Source organism: Varroa jacobsoni, unplaced genomic scaffold (assembly GCF_002532875.2).
Source record: "Varroa jacobsoni isolate VJ856 unplaced genomic scaffold, vjacob_1.0 scaffold_304, whole genome shotgun sequence".
Classification (NCBI taxonomy): Eukaryota; Metazoa; Arthropoda; class Arachnida; order Mesostigmata; family Varroidae; genus Varroa; species Varroa jacobsoni.
This window is the reverse complement of record NW_019213206.1, coordinates 23,897-45,223: the sequence shown is the minus strand read 5'-3', so window position 1 is coordinate 45,223 and position 21,327 is coordinate 23,897. Positions and strand designations below refer to the sequence as shown.

Sequence of the window (21,327 nt, the reverse complement as noted above, 5' to 3'; positions counted from 1 at the left end):
TAGTAAGATAATATATATGTAGAACCTAGATGTGTTGCAGTGAGACGCGATTTGCTTTATAGGAATGCATTTCCACCTGTCATATAACGATTTGGCAGTATCTTTACCCTCTTTATATATTGTTACTTGCCTAGAAGCTTTCCTACCCGTCATTTACCTTTACACATATATTTATGAGCTGATAAAGATATGGTAACGGGAAACTGTTGTCATAAATCATCGGTGAAGTCTGACTATTGGTACAAATACTTTCTTTTTTACAAACATTATTTGTAAAAAAAAAAAAGTATTTCAAAAAGTCCCTATTCATCTAGCAGGCTATAGGTACCTCTTAGAGATCTTGAGGTCAATGCACCTGCACAACATAGCTCTTTACACAACGCGTCTACGCAACTGCTATGCCCACACAGCTGGACCTGTCTATCTTTGTTGGCTTCATGTTGCCGAAGTCTACAAGCCTCACTATTCCGAAGTAATTCCGAGTTCAGCGCCAAAGAAGAAGCTAACATTTAGCATTTAGGCACAATAACAGCTTAACAGACATCGTTTGTTTTAAGCGTCACTGACAACTAAGATGGATTCGAATTCGCTATGGAGTAATGGCAGCAAGAATCAATTTTTGACGACTTGCTCTCTTTTTTTTTTTTCGTAATTCTTTCTGTGCATTATAGGCCCAAATTGCTCGATCGATAGTCAATTTAGTCATTCGCTGTGCCTCAAACTTGTGCAGACGGTTGTTTTACTTCGAAGCCCGAAAAGTTATGTAAAAAAAATTACTCTCACCTAATTCTCCCCCTTTCACATATGCCTTAGCTGATAACCGCCATTAATTACTTACAATCAGTCTGCAGTATGATATATGTAATGTCTCAGATCCGTCGAAAAGGAGTCGAGCAATTGTTTTTGTCCTTGACAAAGTGGACGGAGTTTCATTCTAGCTCGATATCGCGTGGGCGGATCAAAAGGTTAGACGATTTATTATTTCCTTTGCGATATGAGGTCGCTTCGCCATTATAGAACTCCGACCGCCAAAAATTTAGACAAGCTGTACTGGTGCCCCCAGTTCAGCTGATGCGTTTAGTTTAATTCGATCAAATGCTGTGTATAGTGCTTCCGTATTTTGTACATTTCCCTATTTTGTTCAGGTTTACTATGAGTCACAGACATCCCGATATTATTGATTAAAAGACTGAAATTATTTTGCCTTTCGGGGTCTGTTGTATCTAGCGAAATTTAATCAACCAGAGTTTCCAAACAAGTGTTTAACAATAGAATAAAATCAAATTAATTTATTATATACTAAAATAATAGCTAGTATACCAGTCTAATTGGGCAACTGTACTCTTGATACCTATGCATCCGATTCTTAAAGTTATAGCAGATTTTAAAGTGCCATTTTGTTATTACTAAACCTAGTAAGGTAAAACGTTACCTATCGAAAGCATATAATGCGCTGTTTGTGCGCAAGCACCTTCGTTGTACGTTTGAAGTGCATGTCAACTTCCGACTTGGATTGGGGATGACCGGGCCAAATGGCGCTTCAGCCCAGACAATAACCGAGAGTAGTAATGTTGAGTATTCTACGTCACGTGTGGGCACAGTCAATCAGCCAGACCTATAATGGTATTTTAAATTAAGTTCATTTTAACCCGGTTCATGTTCAAGTGTGTCCGGTGAGCCTCGAACCACTTCCGACCTTATCTACCTGAATAAAACGTATATTTACTTCTTTTTTTTCTCCAGTTATTGATTTCCCATGTAACCACTGAAGCCTCTCAACGGAAATGTCACATTGTAGGCTCATTACCGCTAGTTATCTCAAGGTAAGCCACGTTATATCGTTGGTGGCATCTAGCAGAAAAAACCGTACGCGAGGTCTTTTTTTATGGCATAATGTATACACCGTTGTTAAAACGGATCTTTTTTAGCTGATGCATAGATCCACCCAAGCGAACATTTGAGTATACTCGTTAATAGACAATCAGTTCCCTGATACAGAATCAAACGATGACAGGCTTTCGTTGTGTACAATGGCCCTGATTCTCCTATCTCCGCGTTACACAACATGGGAAGTGTCTATGATAAGTGCTATCGATTGCAGACGTTATAGGTAGCCAGCGCGATGGAAGCTAATACTGTTACCTGGTTTTCATTAATAAAGATCCGCCTTTTGGTCAACAACAACATGCAAATTTTGTTTCCCCGCCACTCTACCCGCTAGCGATTCTAAGATACTTGGCGTCTGTAAGTATCAATTATTGACATTCACTGGTATCTTTCATCTGACTGCGGTTGGCTTTCGTCTGGCCAGTGTCCTTTTGCAGCTATCTCATCAACCGATTAACGATTTACCAGACTCGTTCTGCTACTCACGTCACATTAAGATATGCAGCGTACGCTTGTGGGCACCATACTGTTATCTAGAAGCAAAACAGGGGAAGAATGAACATTCTTTATAAATAATCTTACAAAGATTACAAATAAATCTTCATTTAATTTCGCTGAATTCAACAATTCGAAATCCAACCCAGTCTTGAACACACTCTTCTTCAGTTCATTAAGGTGGCGTATCTGTCAATTCAGAAGCACATCATCTTAAAATGCTTTTTAAATATGTAATGAGTGATTGCGATGTCATTTAGTACGCGTTCGCTTCCTTCTGCAAAAAATTGGTTTACGGACGCCGAACCAATATACAGCACATTATGATGAAGCGTAGAATGTGACAATATCGGTATCACCTCCAATTACCAGTACTAAGCCCGCAGAAATAACAGGCCAATAAGAGCTCTTCCTTTCGAGTGTTTTATTTTTCTTTCTTTACCCATATTCGACGCAATCATCCGTCACTACGATGAATACCGCCGCTCCTCTGTCGCGGGCCTAAACCCATCAAGGCGCTACAGTGATGCGACGCGATAAGGAATACAACAGCGGATACAACCAAATGTATGACTCTACTGGGCGCTGGGGCAATCAGATCTTGCCGACCGTTTCGTCAGCCTATTGCTATTGCTCCCCCCCCCCCCAAACCCCCAGTTAAGGGAACGGCAGCACGCCATGAGCATGCCTTAGAAACGAGCGTCTACCTGCTGGTAGAGTGCGCGTAATGTGCTGTTATTGGCGTTTCTGTTCGCGATAGCGCTTCAGGCCCAAGCCTTGTTTCCCCTTCGCTCTCTTCCTGTGCATCTGCATGCGTAAGAAACGAAAAGCGTCAACAGGAATCCGCATTGGCGAAGCGTGTTGGTCGTTAACCGTCGATGAGGTCGAAAAACACTCTAACACTCCTTGTTCCTCACACATCTACTGCTGCATCTTCTCGTGCACTATTACGCCTCTTCCTATCAGCACCGCCAACGATCGAGATGCGGATGATGATGGCCGTGGTGATGTAGTCGCAGTCGATGGCTGTGCTGAAGGCGACTACGATCACTATGACGACACGGAGGAACGATGAACAGCAGCCCAGCCTACCTCAGTATCACGAGTACAGGCGAACAGGTCAAGGGCTAATACCCCTTAGACCACATCTCACATTGAACGTACGGTTCACAGCAAGCCAAGGCCTAAGGCGGCAGTGGGCTGGTAGACCTGCCGTGTCAGTTCGCTACTAGCGCGACAGCGAGTTAAACAGGGACGATGAAGATTCGGGAGTCAGTCGGGAGGTTCAGGTGTTGCCGATTCTCTTACTGCTCTGCTGGTGTCGATGTCGACGCTGGCGCCAGATAGTCGCGCGGTTCGATGACGACGACGAGTTCAGCTGATGACGAGGAGGACAACGACGGCCTGTGGACGTGTGCGTATCTACCTACGTTTCCTTAGCTGACTGGATCCTTTTTGCTCACATATTCTACAGCTATTTTCTTCTCCTCCTCTGCTCCTTTTTCATGATGTTCTTTCCTTTTCAGGTTCCTCCCGCTTCGCCTTTTCTTTCCTCACCTTCGCTTGTCTCCTTTAATATGGTCCGCTGCTGCTTCTGCTGTTATCTGAGAACATTTCGTAGTGCTCATGTTCGAACTGTTGATGTTCCGGCTCGTCCTGATACTTTCAAGGTAGTGAAGAGGACAACAGACAGTTGGATCGCAGGTAAAACGGTCAGCAGCAGTCACGGCGGCGTATGAAGGAGGCGTTAAGAAACAAATGTGTTTTAGGGGCTCCTTAGGTCCTCCGAATGGCGCGTTCGCTGACTCTACCCTGTAAGCAATGATTCTTTCAACTATAAGAGAAACAGTAAAAGTAAATAATGACGAAAAGTAGGAGAGAGAGCGAGAAATATCGGGCAATAGAAAAGCAGACGATGTGTTTACGTTGCTCTTTCTTCTGGTCTAGTCATTTTGTGAAACACGAGGCGTCAAGCACAACGTCCATGTACACTCAGTCACAGACAAACAAGAAATACACATTGAAAGCATTGAGTATAGCAACAGCTACAGACACTGTTGTGCGAGTATCGCGCTGAATGTACAAGTATGTTCAAGCTTAGAACGTAGGGTAAATTAAAGAAGTGAGTTTTCTAGATAGATGTTGAGTAGCAACGATATGGGCCTGAGCTATATGTATGCTGTTATTTATCTTTCCAATTAAAAATAAAACACAAGAAAACAAGTGCTGCTTCAATAGAGAGTTTGATAAATGTACTTTCGACTTATTCTTGAGATACCCACTATTAATATTACATGGACTACTAATAACAATTGCATCTATACGTTTATCAGCGCGACACTAATGCAAATGAGTCCTTCCTGGCATAGTATTGCCGTTATGGTTATATTATATTGGATGTCAAAAAAAGTATTAACCATTTATAAGCTAAAATTAAAGCAGATACTTTTTATATTTAAAATAATATTGACAAATATAAATATGCGCCACTTTGATCGATGGACCCTCTGCCGTTTTTCTTCTACTTTCATAATTTTGACTTTCACTATACAATTTCTGTGGCCAGTGGTTTTCGCGTCCCTCCATTAAAGCAAAATCAATGCCGTTAAGAAAGTTCTGCAGAGATTGAATGGGTTACACGATGAATATATTCAGATTCTGTAACTTAAGATGTGTATGATCTGGAATTGTTATGGTGGAAGATGACAGTTTTTCTAGTTCCGGTCGATTTTCTTCAACGGCTTATTGTAACCTTGTCAGATGCTGGCAGTAAATGCCCGAATTGATCGTTTTACCAAAAAGTAGCAGCTCAAAATGTTCCCTACCAGCTCCACCACATACATAGCGCCACGTTTTTTCGAGTCAGTCTGGGCTTTACTACAGATGGTCGAGCACATTGACTTGTATTTTTTTTTCATTAAGACATTATCGTAGCATGATATCCTTTTCTCTCAACCATTTTAGAAACGGCTCGATTGTGTTTTTGACTAGTGTTCCAAATAGGAAAGTGACCGAATAGATCTTTTTGCGTCAATTCGTGCGTCATCTAAACGCTGAGTACGTTGGCAGTCAGCCTTCTTCAGATGGTCCAAACAGATCCGTGGTAAATGTTTGGCTCCTTAGCGATATGATGGCTACTTAGGATAATCATGGCTATTCAAATTTCGTAATAATTTCGTCAGCTTTCTTCTGTAATTAATCGGCCACTACGAGAAACATCGTTCGCATTGGAATACAAAAACAGTAGCAACAAAATCACATATCGGCCATTCTTTCCGATCGCGCATCTTGAGCATCAACACACAAATTGTACAAAAAGGTAGTATCAAATTTTTGCAGAAATTCAATTTATTCTCAAGGCGTTCTATCTGAAATCTACATAATGGCGCTACAAATGCCGAGCTGACGCGACTCAAATTACCTGAGACTTCTTAGCTAGAAGAACAGCCCTGTCGTGGGCATCGTGTCCTCACATTATGGAGAAGTATACAAGGCTCCTTGATAAATGTAGACAGGTGTACAAGTTAAGCAAATAGGCACAACGAGCGAGACAGATCATCTAGAGCTGGCCAGACGGGCTAACTTTAGTTATTGTCCTACATTAACTAAGCTTTCATTTAACATGTGTGGTATAGGTTTATGGAGTATGTATGATATATGCAGGGTGAATTTCGTATATAATTAGGTAGCCAGGAGCAGCTCAATCCAGACATATGTGACGTACGAAGCCTCTAGTAACAACTCTATCACAGAGTTGTATTACATGAGCATTACGTGTAGAGCATGTACTGAATCTACGCTCACAACCTCTGTGAGCAACAACACGTGCAAGGCCTTTAGTTATAATGGTACCCTGCAATGATCTAACGGAGGAACATATCATTATTATTATCATCATTCCAATGGCACTCCCTACCATATCTCTTGACTTCGTGTGCGTTGGTATATACCTGGTATATACTTCGTCTGTAAAGTTCTGAAGCAGAATAACATATATATAATAAGCAGAAAAAAATCCTCCTAGAGATTGAACAGATTTAAGATTGGCAAGCGAAATGAGGGACGGATTTTAAGTACATATATCTCTGTGACAAACAAGACAACAGCGGTACACAAAAGACATTTAGTTTGGTATTTTTCTTTTCATGATTCCATATATGGTACAGATAATCTAGTCATTAATGATTCTGTAAGTTGTAGTATAACAGTGTGCAAATACCTTAGTCGGTCGAGAGCCAAACAACAGCTTGGAAGGTTCGTGAGAGCTCACCATAATAAGATATTTCAAAGCACAGAGATATTTGAAGAAAAAATACTCATCATCGTATTTGAAATACACGCAGATCCGATTTTTAGTAGAGTATCGTCCCAACTGCTCTGACGAACGAGTTTCGGCAATTTATTATCCAACATAATTAAAAGCAAGCAAGGCCTTATTTATAACTTAGTTTCTAATTTAAAAAATGCTGTTGCGTATATTTTCCGCGCTAAGTGTTAAGTGTACGCGCATCAACGAGGATTTCACAATATATATTGAGGAATAATTAGATGTAAGACAATATGAACTTGATAATAGACACCGAATATTTATGTAGCTTGCAGACGATATATCGTTTGCATAAAAATTACATTAGAGTAAATCTGTCTGGAGAAGCTCTAAGTTCGTTTGTGACAAAGTGAGAAAAAAAACTCAATAACGAAATGCACAAAGTCACATGCATTATAAGACATATTACATGCACAGACTATTTTCCGCCAATTGTTAGATTTAGGTAATCTAGTGACATCGAAACATGTTAAGGAACTAACTGTAAGGAACTTAACCTAAATTCACTCAAAGAGTCGATAGGTGTTAAACACGGGAAAGCGGCGCTACAATGCTCAAAAAATTGGTACTGGTCACAGCTGATCTAGGTCATTTTAAACTTGGTTGAGGAAGGCCTTTTCAGCAATCGAATCCGAAAGAGACATTGGTCATAATTATCTTTATGAAGAGACAGTTGTGTACTCGAGAGATCGAGAAATTCATCTTAGTCAACATATAAATGAATATGGAAAAAATAATATATAATAACATCCCATTAGTAATAGAGGAAAAGTTTCCACTTTGGTCAATATGTTCTAGTCTACCAGAGCAACTGGTACGTGCAATTACACAATTGTTATAAAAGCCTTTTTGCAAGTCCATCAGCAAGAAGACACCTATTATACCTAAGCTTATAATTCTCCTTTTAGTGTAACGTTATTTCTAAGGAAAATGTATTGGGATTGGAGCTCAAACAATTGGATAAGCTAAGCCAACAAGCATATATATATATATATATATATATACATGTTTATTTTACCTAAAATATTCATAGCCAAACGAGCGTCGGGGTCGATCACCTCGAGTTCAAACTTGGATGAGGCTTTGTCCTCTTCGTATGTTTTTCGAGTGAACGATACGGACATCCTCACACCCTGTGGCGAGGGTGCCACATCACCACTTATATCGTGTGAGGGCTTTCGATGAATAGTCGTTCATTCGATGCTAATGCTTGAACGTAACCATCTCGAAAATTTTACAGTTTATTTGCGTCAGTGCAAAGTCAGCTATTATAAACTGGTTCCAAAAATTGTCAGCTACATTATATATTTCATCTTTGTGTACACTTTAGCAAAGATCGAAATTGAGCTTGTATATGCTTAGAGATCGAGAACAATTCAATCGGAAGAGTTAGGTTTCAGTGAAGTTCGCCAAGCCAAAGCTGGGGTGCCCTGCTTGTTAGCTGACTCAGCTCTATGTTAACAAGCTTTCTAAACCCCCGGTGCTCGGAGAGGGGTTTAGATTAGGAGTTTGGATTTTCTGCTTAAGAAGAAGAAGAACGCTAAATGGTCTCAAGCGATTCAAGGGCTTATCATAAGTTCTTCAGCGTAAGTGTAATGACCTCTAATAATTAGCGGAACGAAGTCTGACCAGGGAATACAACTGAACATACGCTCCGCGGGTTCATGCACAAGCACTTTTGAATAAAGCTTCCTCAAACAGAAACTGTAGATTTATTATCTAGACTATACACCTATATCGTCGTGCTCTTAGGCTCTGTTATTGGTAAACTCGTATACACATCGTTAGGCGATCGTGCTGTTTGTCTTCATACAGATGTTATAACCACTCGTGTTCTATTGATGACATGAAAGTCATTCCGGGCTGAAAGCGAACGTTTTATGCATTTCTCCGCTTATTCGTGGTCATTTTTTTAGACACACAAATCGGATGAACATATTACATGGACATTACTTGGCTTGTACATTTCATACCAATAGAATATACTAGCACTTAAGTATAATAGCTTAGAATAAATCTAACATTAACGGCATTAGGTTTTGCCTATAGTAGGACGGGATTTCTTCGTTCGTCTTTTTTTTTACCAGTTGCCCCCTATTCTTTTCACCTCTCCAGTTCGACCTCGCTTTACCTTCGAGCCCCTAGGACCCTGCTTGAATGCAACATATATAGCATAAGATTGCTAATCTCTTGTCGTACCCAATAGGTTGTTCCGTCCGAGAAGTTGTGTCGAAAAAAGAAGGCCGAGAACGATAAAAAACGAGAAAAGACCGAAGGATGAGGCGGTGAATTGCATCGTTTCATCTCATTTGCCGCCAGTGGCGATGACGGCGGTACTGTCGTAGTCTATGGTTTTAGCGCTGTTGCGGCAGTTATAGGGCCGTTCGTTCCATTGCCCGTTCTGCTGCGATGGCAGTGGTGCTCAAAGAGGGTTGATTCTGGTTCAAGCAGACAAGAACGGAGACGGATCCGAGGCCGAAAGCTGATCGCGGGCGCAATCTCGCGCACTCGTGCATAAACGCATAAATACACGCATACACACAGCCGTCCGTTCGCTTATCCACAGCGAGGACAACAAGACGAAGACGAAGTAAAAGATGAAGATGAAGGGAGAGAAAAGCGAAGAAGTAGACGAAAAAAGCAGCGCAAAAGAAAGAGAAAAGCCCCTAAGCTGTTCTCGCCTCTGGTGTGGCGCTGAGTTTCTATCGCTTCGATCGCTTGCTTCTCTGAGGAGAGTTAGCTAGTAAATAGCTATGTGGCCTTGCTTGGTCGCTACGTTTACCGCGCAACCTGAAGGGCGCTTGATTGCTGTGGCGGTCTTCATAGGCGTAGTTGTTGCTACTGCTGCGGTTAGTGGTGTTGTTGTTACCTATAGTGTGCATGTGTAAGTTGTTGTTGTTGGACGGGCGAAAGCGACGAAGATGAAGACGAAGAAACAGGAGGGGGCAGCATGAGCAGGGGGCGCTATAGCATGTGAGGCGTTTTAAGCAAGCAAGCGTCTTCTTGGGCTGAGCTGAACCAAAGCGAACGAGCGACACGAAGCTACAGGAAAAACCTACAGCTATTGGCAGAAGCAATGGGCTCGGAGTGAGCGAGCGAGCGAGCGAGATGTGGCGAGGGCCGAAGGAGCTGGGGTTTGCCGGATTTCGTCGGATCGTGTGCAGACAATGAGTACAGACAAAGACTGTACCAAAGGTGAGGAAACGAAACGAACGGATCGTCGGATCCATTTGCCAGTGTGAATGTTTCAGGCTAAGGGAAGGAACGTAGCACAGACTGCCTATGCCATTACATGTGTCTGCTTCCGTCTTTGTTGAGTCGTTTACTAATCGTCAGATTGTGCTAAACGTTGTTGTGTGTATGACCGGGTATAAGTTAACTGTTGTCTGAACATGTGAGTGACCTGGATGATATTATCCAAGGGATAGGCAAATAATTGGCAGGTCAAATTCTGTATTAGTAGGATTCAACCGTGTGCTAAAGGAACGCAGCTTCGTGTATATACGGAATAGCATTTACTATTGGATTTTGTGTTGTGTCTACGAACATACGCGCGTGGGCGTCTCTGTAAGTGCCCCAGACAGGATCTTATTTTTCCACGCATGCAGCGTGCAGTTTTATGAGTGCTTTAGCTTTAGATTTATTAAGAATCTTGTTTCACTTTACCTGTGGTTATTTGTTTGTATTATTTGATATTTACTATAATACATAAACCTTGTTTGCGTTCATTTGCATATTTGCTTTCCTCTTGTTGGTATTGTTCTAAAAACACGCAAAGCCTCGTTCAGCCTTTCCGTCTGATTCGTTTATTGTCTAATGTCTATTATTAGTCTTTGTCATGATATATGAAGTGTTGTTGATTCAACTATATTAGTAGGTGTAATTCAGCAGCACCCTATGTCGTAGCAGATTGGCCATTTAACTGAGGTATAAATTAGTCGAAGGGAGTTCTCCTGATCAGTCTCAAAACTGTTTGGCAGTTTCGATGTGCACAGACCGCAAAGTTTATCTATTTTCATTCAGGAGTATTCTCCAACGTGATTGTCGTCATATTGCTCAAATCGACCGCACTTATCCGGCACTCGATATACGCCGAGTACATATATATATTGATGTTTCGTTACTTCTATGTGACTCTTGTGCGCCTGGAAAAGGTTCAATAACGAACAGCAACGCGATAACGCTCGCTAGTCGACGTTTCTCTATTGTGGTTCACCATTGACATGTAGTGTGCACCGTCATTCGTAGTCCTACCTCAACTTGCCTTTGCCCCTTGCTGTTCGTTCTGGCTAGTTTGACGATTTTGCAAACAAAAACAGGATTCTAGGTTATCTTCATAGGTGTCGACGACGGCTTTTTCTGTCAACCAGCATGGAGCCATCGAGGTTCGCCATTAGATTTGGTCAGTTGCTTCAACCTCGTATCTGTCTTTCTGGCAGACTTCTCTAATGCTCTCGTGGCGCTTACAGCTACGCACAGATATGCGATTGCAGTTGCGCCTGTCGTCGTCGCCGGTGCCGTACGCTGCCGTTTGCGGCAGACACAACCTGCTATAACTGTTCCACAACAACGAGTCGATGGTGAGCATTTTGCCTGGCCGACTAGCCGTTGATCGGCCAGCTAGCACGCTCGCAAACTCGCACATCATGTCGCCCTTGTACGTACGCTATGCTCTATAAGGGCAACAACGGCGACAGACGCAGGTCGGGAGCCCACCAAGTTCAAGACGTTTGTCGCTGCTTGGGATGAGCATGACGATGATGCTAATATCGCCGTTCCGCCATAAGCGTTTCCGTTGGACCTAAGATCTAATAATAGCGATCGCCGCGACTTATCGTAGTGGAAGTATAGTACTCCAAATATTAATTGTTTTAGGAAGCTATTCTGCTCACGGCTGTCGCGGCGTTTGTCGCTCATGTCGCTTCTCGTAATCCTGGTTGGAGACGATTTAGCTACCTGTTGGTGGTTACGATTTAGTGGTGGTGCTGCTGCTTTAGCAATGATGACAACAAGAACATAAATCGATGGTCAAATTAGAAATGGGTCCGATAGGGGTCTTTTTTCGTGGCGCACGCCATAGCTACATTGAGTTCATCTCTAGTTCGAACCTCAGTGGAACACCCTAATGCTAAATGATTCGATGGCGTAGAAGCACAAGCTGTTCCTCTTTTTGGTAGTTCTGACGGTTCCTGCGTTGTATCACCACTGCCCTTGCCCTCGGAGTTTTCCGAGTTCAATGCTCTGTCGTATTAGATTTACCAGTAGGTTCGTTGACAAACAGACATATAATGGCTGCGGATGCGACTAGTTGTGGTAGTAGGAACAACAGAAGTAATATTATTCGTCAGTGAGTAATAGTTAAGTTAAGTTTCGACAGCTGTACCGTTACCTGAGTCGTTGCCACCCTTTTGCTTCTTACCCGTGCTAGTCGGGTACGGTAAGCACAGTCCCCTTTATGCCTGCGCTGTCCTGCCGAAGAACCAGATTTGATTAGTACTGAAGCTGCATGCGTCCCGTAGTCCTAATGTGCGGTGGTTCTGTTTTCCCCAGGGTCGTTATTCCTGCTATTCTAGCTGGAATTGTGCAGGTCTGTTCGTAGACCTCATTCGTATGTGCGAACTCGCTAACTCCCCAAACGCTCGTCGTTTCCTTTGTCCAAGTTTATGCCAAGCGCCAACAGCAGTTGCGTTAGCAAAAGCACCGGCACCAAGCAAGCCGTCATTGGTTGTTGCTGGATGACGTTTTCGTCTTTCCGTCCTCATCGTTGCCGGTATCGTCCATTTAAGTCCGTATCCGTCGACATATCCATCGTCTGTGTAAATCTACGGCGGTTTATACGACCACCATCTGTTCGGTTACCCGGTGGTAATGGTAAGCAGCGGCGTCGGTGGCCACGACAGCGTATTTGACTAAACCTGGCCACTACTCGATTTCCATTAGCTGAGAGAGGACAGGACAGCTTCTACGTTCAGTTTAAGATCTCCGTACGCTTAGGATGAACTCTACCGCCATTGCCGTTGCCGCTATCGTTTTTGCTGCTGCTGCTGCTGCTGCTGCCGCTGCTTCAAGGAGCCGTAGTAGAGTGAAACATAACGGAGCAGTAGATTCCGTTTAGGCTTACATAGGCTAACCTTCGACACGTCGTGGTCTTGGTTCGAACCCGGGCATAGGCACACATCGTTTTATGCTAGGAACCAGCCGTCGGATGGAATGCTTAACGGCGATACCCGGTGTAAAACTCAGAACATGGAGGCTTACATAGGACACGCTAAACTGTGACTGTATAAGACAGTGCTAATAATGGAGACGGTACAAGCGTTCATTGTGTAGTTTCGCCCAGATACTTGTCCTTCAGATTGCGATGAATAATAGACAATACCAACATGTACAAGTGCTATGTCCTGTGAACATCGTGACATCGAACAATTCACTCGAAGTAACAGAATAGCAGTAGAATAGACATTTGAAGTTCGATTAGTATCTACGCTGTTAAGTTCGTCCTGGCTCAGACGCGACAGCGGGAAGTTAAGGGTCGTCATGGTTACAGTACTTATGAAACTAAAAAGTAGCTGCTGATACACATACGCAACTATGTGTCCGTCTGTGTGTTTATGCTACACACTACATAACTTATAACCTACATCAAAGTTAGTGCGATTTGGAATTGTATAATATATGATTACGATGATTAATTTCAGTAATCGATTCAGTGGATCTCAATCGGTGGCTGTGCCACCACACACTATCGCTTCATCTAGTGAAATGCTCAGCGTTAATGTACCGATGTCTTCGCCATATCAAAGTTCCATGGGTTCCCCGCCCATGGGCAACCAGAACGTGGGATCGCCGTTCTATGATGATGCCTCGGTAAGTTAACTACGTTTTTTTTTCTCTATTAGCAGCAGTTGTTACACACAAGTGTTTACACACGCATACAAGTGTTTAAAGTATGTGTGAATGGAATATTAGGCTAAAACTTCATAGATAACGTCTCGCGCTTCAGATATTATCTAATTTTGTTATATTTCTGCTATGGACAAGCTACCGCAGGCAATAAATTATTAATATATTTGTCAACAATTAGGATACAAAACACATAGGTAGCCGTATGTTATTTATATGATGACAAAAATTCAAAATTAATCTCGAAGCATTATCTTAAGTACTAGCAAAGATGCCCATTGTAACTTACGGAAGCGTCGGAATCGCACTAAATATATATCAAGTATTTCTGGACTGAATTCCTCAATTTTTTTTTATCAGTGACCGGTATCGGCGCTCCATTTATCGAGTACTTCATAGGCTGTTTTAAGTAAGCTGGGCCGAACAAATAAAGCCGCTACTGTCTAATATTCATTGTCTGGATATGTAAGCCAAACAGGATATTTTCCTAAAGCATAACGGTTTCCGAAATACGAGCCCAGAAGACGGACGGCAAGTTCCGCTGTCTATAAGTTTTCTGTTGTACACTTCGCTTTGACACTTCTTAATTGTAACGTTTATTTATATGCTTGTATTTACTGCAGCAGTCGTATGGATAAAGGGGTCTTTCTGATTATTTATTTTGTTAGCACTGTATTGTTCGTTGCATATACAAGATCGGCTCGGGAAACACTTAAAAAAATGTTATTGAATGGCCGCCGGCATTAATACAACTACTCGAGTGAACATCCGCATATATATTATTGGAATTCATAGAAATAAAGCGACTTTTAATGGACTTAAGCGCATCTGTTGTGCCAGCTGCAATGGCAAATGGCGCTTCTACACATTAGCCTCCCTCCATTTACTGTCTTTATTTAAGAGTCTTGTCTTGATTTGTCGTTGCTGCCGCTGATAGTACTGATCATGATTGTGCTTCTGTTATTTTTTCTGCTGCTGCTGTCGCTTTGAACTTCGGCGGTTTCTGCTGGCGTCGATAGAGAGGACTTCTGAACGCTCACAGGGCAACAGTGGCCACAGCATCAGAGGGCGCCGCAGTTCTATCAGTTATACTTTTGATAGATGTTGCTGCTATTACTGTTTCTCCCGGCGCTGTTTTTTTCTTTATCTCTCGTCCTGTCAGATCGATCGATCCGGGGCGCATTCCGTGGGGCGCTCCCATCGGATGCTGGCCGAACATTTCGTTGTGGGTATCTTCGTTTATATGTATGTTCTCGATGTAGCTTGTATGAACAACAAGACTGAACGAGGGAGTCATGTTCACTTTTAACTTTGCGCGAGCAACGCTTCTTCCGAAGGTTTTTCGCCGCCGGCGCCTGCTTCTTCCCCTTCATTTTCACAACGCTGATCTCTTGTTCATCCTTTTGTTTTCTCATTTCGACAGCAAAGTGAGATAATTTTTTTTCTATCTATCTATCTATCTATCTATCTCTGTCAGACTTTCTCTCGCTCATACTCTAACTCCTGGCATTTCCGACATCAACGACAACAACATGTGAATGTCCGCTATGCCTTATGTCAGGCTTTTCTCTCTTCTGTCCAAGGAGTCGAAAGGAAATTGATGACTGTGCACATGTTGTCGTTTGTCAGGTGGCTGAGCTCATGTGTGTCACTTTTCCATGTGTGCTTTCGGAAAGAATATACAGTTAAGCACATGGTTAGCATGTCTGCGCTACTATAGAAAAAAACATGTGTTTTCAACGAGGTGGAACTTGCATTCCTTCAACAGCACTTCTACAAACGTGACGGCAATATCTGCGTGATATCCTGGAGGGATCGGAAATTTAGACGGACCAATATGTCAATAAATTCGGAAACTATTCCCACAAGAAGGCTGGTAGTTTTGTGAAGGCTTAGATATCCTATAGCTTAGACATTTTTCCGTCGAAAAATTGAACTAACCGCGTATTTATAAACCCGACTTCTGATTGAATACATCAAACAATTTTAATATCGGTCGAATGTGTATCGTCCAACAGCGATGTTTCCACTTTTTTCTTTAAAATGCCAATGTGTGAATCTCGCTTACAAGAACTGCGCCTTACTCCCAAATACCTACTGCAGTACCTGCGTGTTAGATCACAGTATCGCCTTTCTTGAAAGCTTACAAAGTACTTTGCATCCCTGTGAGCTGGCACTGAATCTTTGACAGTGTGGCTATCAAAGTTCAGAGTGTAACAGTTCAAGTAGTCACCCGTGTCTCACTATCAATGCGCATCTATCCTTCAGTTTGTATAATACCGTTTCTTTTTAAAGGCGATGCCTTATTTTTGCGCTGATTCTTTATGTTCGCGTTTTAAGTTCCCGACTGTCAACGCTCGATCTAGCAACATTATAGTGCCCTGAAGAAAATTTAGAACACAGGGCGGAGGTATTAAGACAAAACAGGACGACATCAACATATCTTCTCTCGGTTGTTGATACGACTACAACTGCTGAGGTTGCTCCATCTTTCGCGTTGACTTGGATTGTTCCTGATTTCTGGTGGCAGAGGCAATTGGAGTGGGAGTGATTTATCCCTCACTTGGATTTTCGGCTTACTAATCTAACGACGATCTTAGCTCTTTCTTCGACAAATGATCCAAACACATTTCACAAAAATGGGGGACCTATGTCCGTGTTCTTAGGTTTTCTCCCGCTACTAGCGTCCTCTATTTCTTTTCCTGCCCATTGCTTCGCCGTCTACTCTGTGAGCGTTTCACACTCACAGAGCCTCCTCAGATTGAGCTCAGCTACAGTATACAGTGAGTAGCTACGAAGCTTCGTACAGACAAGGACAGTGGCCAGGCTTCATCCGAAGTCTGTTACTGTTTTAGGTCTTTGCTTCACAAATCTTGCTCAGCAAACCGATGGCCGCTGTCTCAATGGTCCGCCAGCAGATCAGGGACAGGCCCAGCTCACCGAACAACAAGCACCACTTGGCCTGATGCTAATTTACAGCTCGCTTTCTCACCAATGGGCTGTTCGTTCGCAGTCTTCAGGTTTCTGGTTTTGAGCTATACAGATCAGCACCCGCAGCAGCAATAGCAGCTGGCGATGCTAGTCTAACTCCTGATATGATCGCTATAGCCGCGGGTGCTGTTGACTCCGTTCAAATCCTCCCAATAGCGCTGTCCTTGTCACTGATGTTTAGGGGTTTCTTCTTTGGTTAGTAGATATCATCTACCAGTTTGGGCCCGGACTAGCCAGAGCGCCTTTGTTGTACTTGAATAGTATTATAGTTTTGTTCTGGTTAAGACCGTACTGTATTTCTCTTTTTTCGCACAACCATGAGCAGAGACGCGTTGACTTCCTGGCTGCCCTCCTCGAGTAGAACGAGCTATGGAGGTGATCGAATTTTCTAAAACCATTTGTTTTGTTAATGTCGGATTCGGGTCCAGAATTAAGCAGAAGAAAGGAAGACCTGAGACTGAATTCTCTGCGAGGCGAAAAAAGCGGACAGTTTCCTTTTCTCTTTGTATTGTTGCATTGCTAGATGGCTAAATTTCACTGTAAACACAGTAAACATAAAAAAATCGTAGTGCCTGGGCCTTATACGGGTGTATATATATACACACCTCTACTAACGCCTCGCATCCGTGATCATGCTGCTTGCACCATATCTAGCTAGCAAGGAGTACAACTGGCAATATTCGTAAGGAAAAGATCAGTCACAAACAGGTTTGTATTGTGATTATATGGCGGTAATGCCGATATAGGCCGGTGTGGCCTACGCGCCATAATCATCGCATGCCCCCTAACAATCACAGCAGATCACAATTATATTTGTACTGTTGAAGGCGTAGTGTCTTGATATTGAAGGGCTTTACGACCCCTGTTCACATTGGCGTTACCTCCATGCAATTCACATGTATAGTACAAATCTGTCTTCAAATAAATTTTTCCCTTCGAATAAAAACAACTGCGTGTGCTATTTACTATTGGATAAATACGGTGCATACAATATACTATTGCTAATACCATATGTTAGAAGAAAGAGCGAACTCGACCTGAGTTGCTGCGCTACCAAATAAGAACTGTTCGTTATTGTAGATTTACCATCTCCTCATATCTTCCTTAATATGAACACGCGCTTTCTAATCTCCGATTACACAATCTAACACAGCATAGGTTTCCAATGAAAATCAATTGAAACCCAGTAATCAGTTACTCTGGCAGGGTACCAAGTAAATGCGCGGAACAGCAAGTTTCTCGACTGCCGCTCGTGTCACTTTGGTTGGTCTCAATGATAATTTTATGGGTGTCGATATTCGCCGTTGCTCAGTGGTTGGCTAATGTGATGGCAAGCGAAGCAGCTTTGAGGGACTAAAGGAATCACATCTCAGATGATCATCCTCATTCGCTGTGCTGTCAATATATTGTCCATGTCGAGCTATAACCGATTCTTTGCACAGTTGTCACCAAACTTACACTTCCGTCATGGGTCTCGTTCTTTCTTTACTTGTTGTGGTGGTGACGGCAATCGCGGTGATAGGTGGTGATTTTCGAACGACAAATGAGTATACATGAACAAATTCGCCATCTCGATATTGACCGGCACTCTCGTCTCAAAACCGTCTTCGTTGTCGCCCAGTCTGCTACCCGTTGCTGCTTCTAATATTGGACAGGAGACCGATTGTGTATCGAGAACTACGGGCGAACCGGGGTTGGCGGTGAGGCGTAGCGGGCAACGTGGATTGTTTTGTGCGATAGATTCGTCATTGAGCGTATAACACAGGCTAATGGCGGACGGGTGCGGGCTTTGCACAGGAATAACGGGTGAAGTACGGAAGAACAAGCCTGCTGCTGCTGCTGCTGCTGCTGTTGCTGCTGCTGCTGCCATCTTCGTATCGCTGCCAGATAATCGGACAGGCTACTGAAGAAAGCGGTCGGTTCGTTGCCGGTTTGCTCTTCGTGCTTCGTCCGCTTCTATCGCTCTTCCCTTCTCTCTAGTTGGAGACGGGTAAATATGAGCACGAGGGCGAAAGAGAGAGAGTTCGTATATGCTCTACTGCAGAAACATCGGTGCAGGAATGCTGTAGCTCTCAGGCGACCGTACTCGCAGCAAGCTTGTTTCAAGCAAGCAACCCCCATCGGATGGCTCAGTCGCGACAGCACAGCAGCGACCTCTGTGCCTCAAGAAACTGCGGAGTATGGACCGTCGGTGCAACGGATGGGACTCGGGTTGATTTCCGATACATCGACCAGACAGCTTGCTTGTTGGCTACTGGCAAGCGAACGACTAGGATCCGCTGACAGAGAAAGGGGACCAATGAACACGAAGGAGGCAGTGGAGACGACGTTGACAGCACTTTTGTTAACGGCGGTAGTCCTAGTAGTGTATAGGGCCTTGCAAAGGCCAAGGCGATGAACAGAGCATAAACAGTGGTTCGTAAACCGCCGCAACGACTCCCAAAGAACTCCTCCTGATGCTCCCTGTCCCTTTATCTCTCTCTTGCAGTGTATTACTCTGTTAACATCACGTCGCGTCTAGATCCTGACGGCGCTGATCGAAGACCGATTGGCCATAGACGATAGCTCAGGAAAATTTCCTATTCAGTTGTTTTCTCTGGGTACAGCATATCAACACACATATGTTACGATCAGTCGAAATCGTTATTATAGTCTGGCATGGAATTGCTAGCTAATTGAAATCATCTTTACTTCCAGGCTGTTACATGAGGGCTAAATATTGTTATGTCCGCAGCTGTTGCGTGCTTTTCTTTATGGCAAGACGCGACTATCATTTCACGCTCCCCTCCTTCCCCAACTGCCTTTAAACAAGTACAAATGCTCGAGAAAGATGAACAGCGCAGTGACCGAGATGACACCTTCTGAGATCGAGATAGCGGGTTCAAAACGAAGGGGTGGTATGCTGGTATGTCAATTTGGCAAGTTACCGCGCTCAAGCCGGCCGACTGCGTCTTCGTGCCACTATCGCTTTGTTTACGGCTGCCGCTGCTGGTGCTACGCCGTGAAACAGGTAGCCAGTGGCCAAGTAGTCATCCAGCCGTCAAGAGGCCCAGCCAGCCAGCGTGTTGCCATTGCAGCGACACGCACGCACGCACGCACGCACGGGTTTTGACTTCCTCCAATTTGTGGGGCAGCTGTCTGAGTGGTGGCGGCGGCGGCAGCGCCCATCGCTATTACTGGTTGCATTCGTTACTGCCGCAGACTCGGCTAAGGTTAGCGCTAATGGTGCTAGGGCGGACATAGTATCATTGCCAGCAGTAGCGCTCGATGGTGTGGTCCCCGGTGATTTATGAAAAAGAAGAGCCTTTCTTAACATCTGCTGCTGCCGCTATGCCAATCTCGGTATCCGTGGTAGCAGCGGCCGTAACAAGCGTGCCTCTGTGCAAAGATACAAGTATCTGTTGCTGTCCGTTTAGTCAAGCAAGTAGAACTCACCACTGTAACAATAGGGGCAAGCAGGTTTTGAGCACTTTCAGGCTTAACGAGAACAAGGACATGCAATAATTGCGGCTACTACAAGCACGGAAACTGTTATTTTCCTATCTACATTTAATTCTGTGCTGACTGCCATTATGTAATAGTACGAAGAACAGTATGCCGCACCGCCTATGTATTATATATCGTACCGTAGAGTTTATTAGTATACGGAATGTCGGCTGGGTCGCAACGCATACAGCACATCGATAGAACCTATAGCCTTATAGCGTTGTTTTGTCGTGATGGTCGTCGCAGTTGTCATGTGTGGGTCCCTGGTTGCGTGCGTTGTTACCACTGAGCCTGGTTCAGGTCACCCCAAACGTTGCAGCAGACTCAGCGATTGTCCTTGTTGTAGTTGTCGTGGCCGTTGTCATTCCAGTCGTTGTTTTCCCTCTAATAGCGTGATTATCCTATGCTGCCGCTGCCGTTGCTGCTGTTCCTCGGCGCCCCCCTACCGTCCAGTAACGTTATTGCTATCGCTAAGAAGCTATTAGCAGCAACGACGGACGGCCACACGAGCTAGCGATAGCGCTAAGCTAGCTACTATTGCAACTGTTACTCGTTGGCTGAGTGGGTAACGTTGGTCAGTGGCTGGCCGGCTCGCATACGTAATGTAACTGCTATACAGTCATCACAACTGCCGGGCAGTCTGTGCCGTTCGCTAGGTCAATCGACGGCAATGCTGGCTGAGGACGTAGCCGCTTTGTCACCACTGGACGCACATAGATGCAATACGCGACCATAATAGCCACGCAAGCAGTTGCAACAACGAATTAGTATATGCTACCGCTGGCATTATAGCTCGCCGTGCTGCTTTAACGGCAGCTGCGACCGTTGGTCTTCGTACAACTACTCGTTGCTGCTGCTGCTGCTGGTGTTAATGTCGTTGCTCTGATCGTGCTGTCTCTGTTTCTCTTTATGGGAAAACGATTTCTGTTGCTGTGACCGCCGTTGCTGCTATTTGCCTATACGCGATCGGTTGGCCATACGTGCGCGACTGCCCAAATGCCGCTGCTTTTCGTTGCTTGCTGCTAATTGCTGGTCATTGCACCAAGTGATTGACTCTCAACGGTCGTCGTCGCCGCCGCCGCTAATGACTCCGCGTACGCGCACGCATCACCAGAATTAACCAGAACAATCAGCAGCAGCGTCGGCAACGTAAAGCAAGCCATTTTTCTGTCAGATATTATGTTTTGTGCTCGCAGACATTTCCAGAACTGATGAGTCTCCATTACATATATATATAT

The 21,327-nt window shown here is 43.9% G+C and overlaps 1 protein-coding gene across 4 annotated transcripts in view; it reads left to right on the top strand.

Annotated features, from left to right (window-relative positions):
* Positions 1–9,852: 9,852 nt before the first annotated feature.
* Mad (mothers against decapentaplegic homolog 1) overlaps positions 9,853–21,327 on the top strand; it is a 35,015-nt gene continuing 23,540 nt past the window's right edge. The window contains exons 1-2 of one of the 4 annotated variants that reach the window (XM_022831001.2): positions 9,853–10,276; positions 13,408–13,576. In XM_022831001.2, coding sequence (XP_022686736.1) covers positions 13,472–13,576 — 105 coding nt within the window. In that variant the 5' untranslated portion in view covers positions 9,853–10,276; positions 13,408–13,471. Of the gene's footprint in view, positions 10,277–12,806; positions 13,577–21,327 lie in introns of those variants that run through there. The other 3 variants (XM_022831002.2, XM_022830994.2, XM_022830997.2) reach the window with 3 other exon arrangements.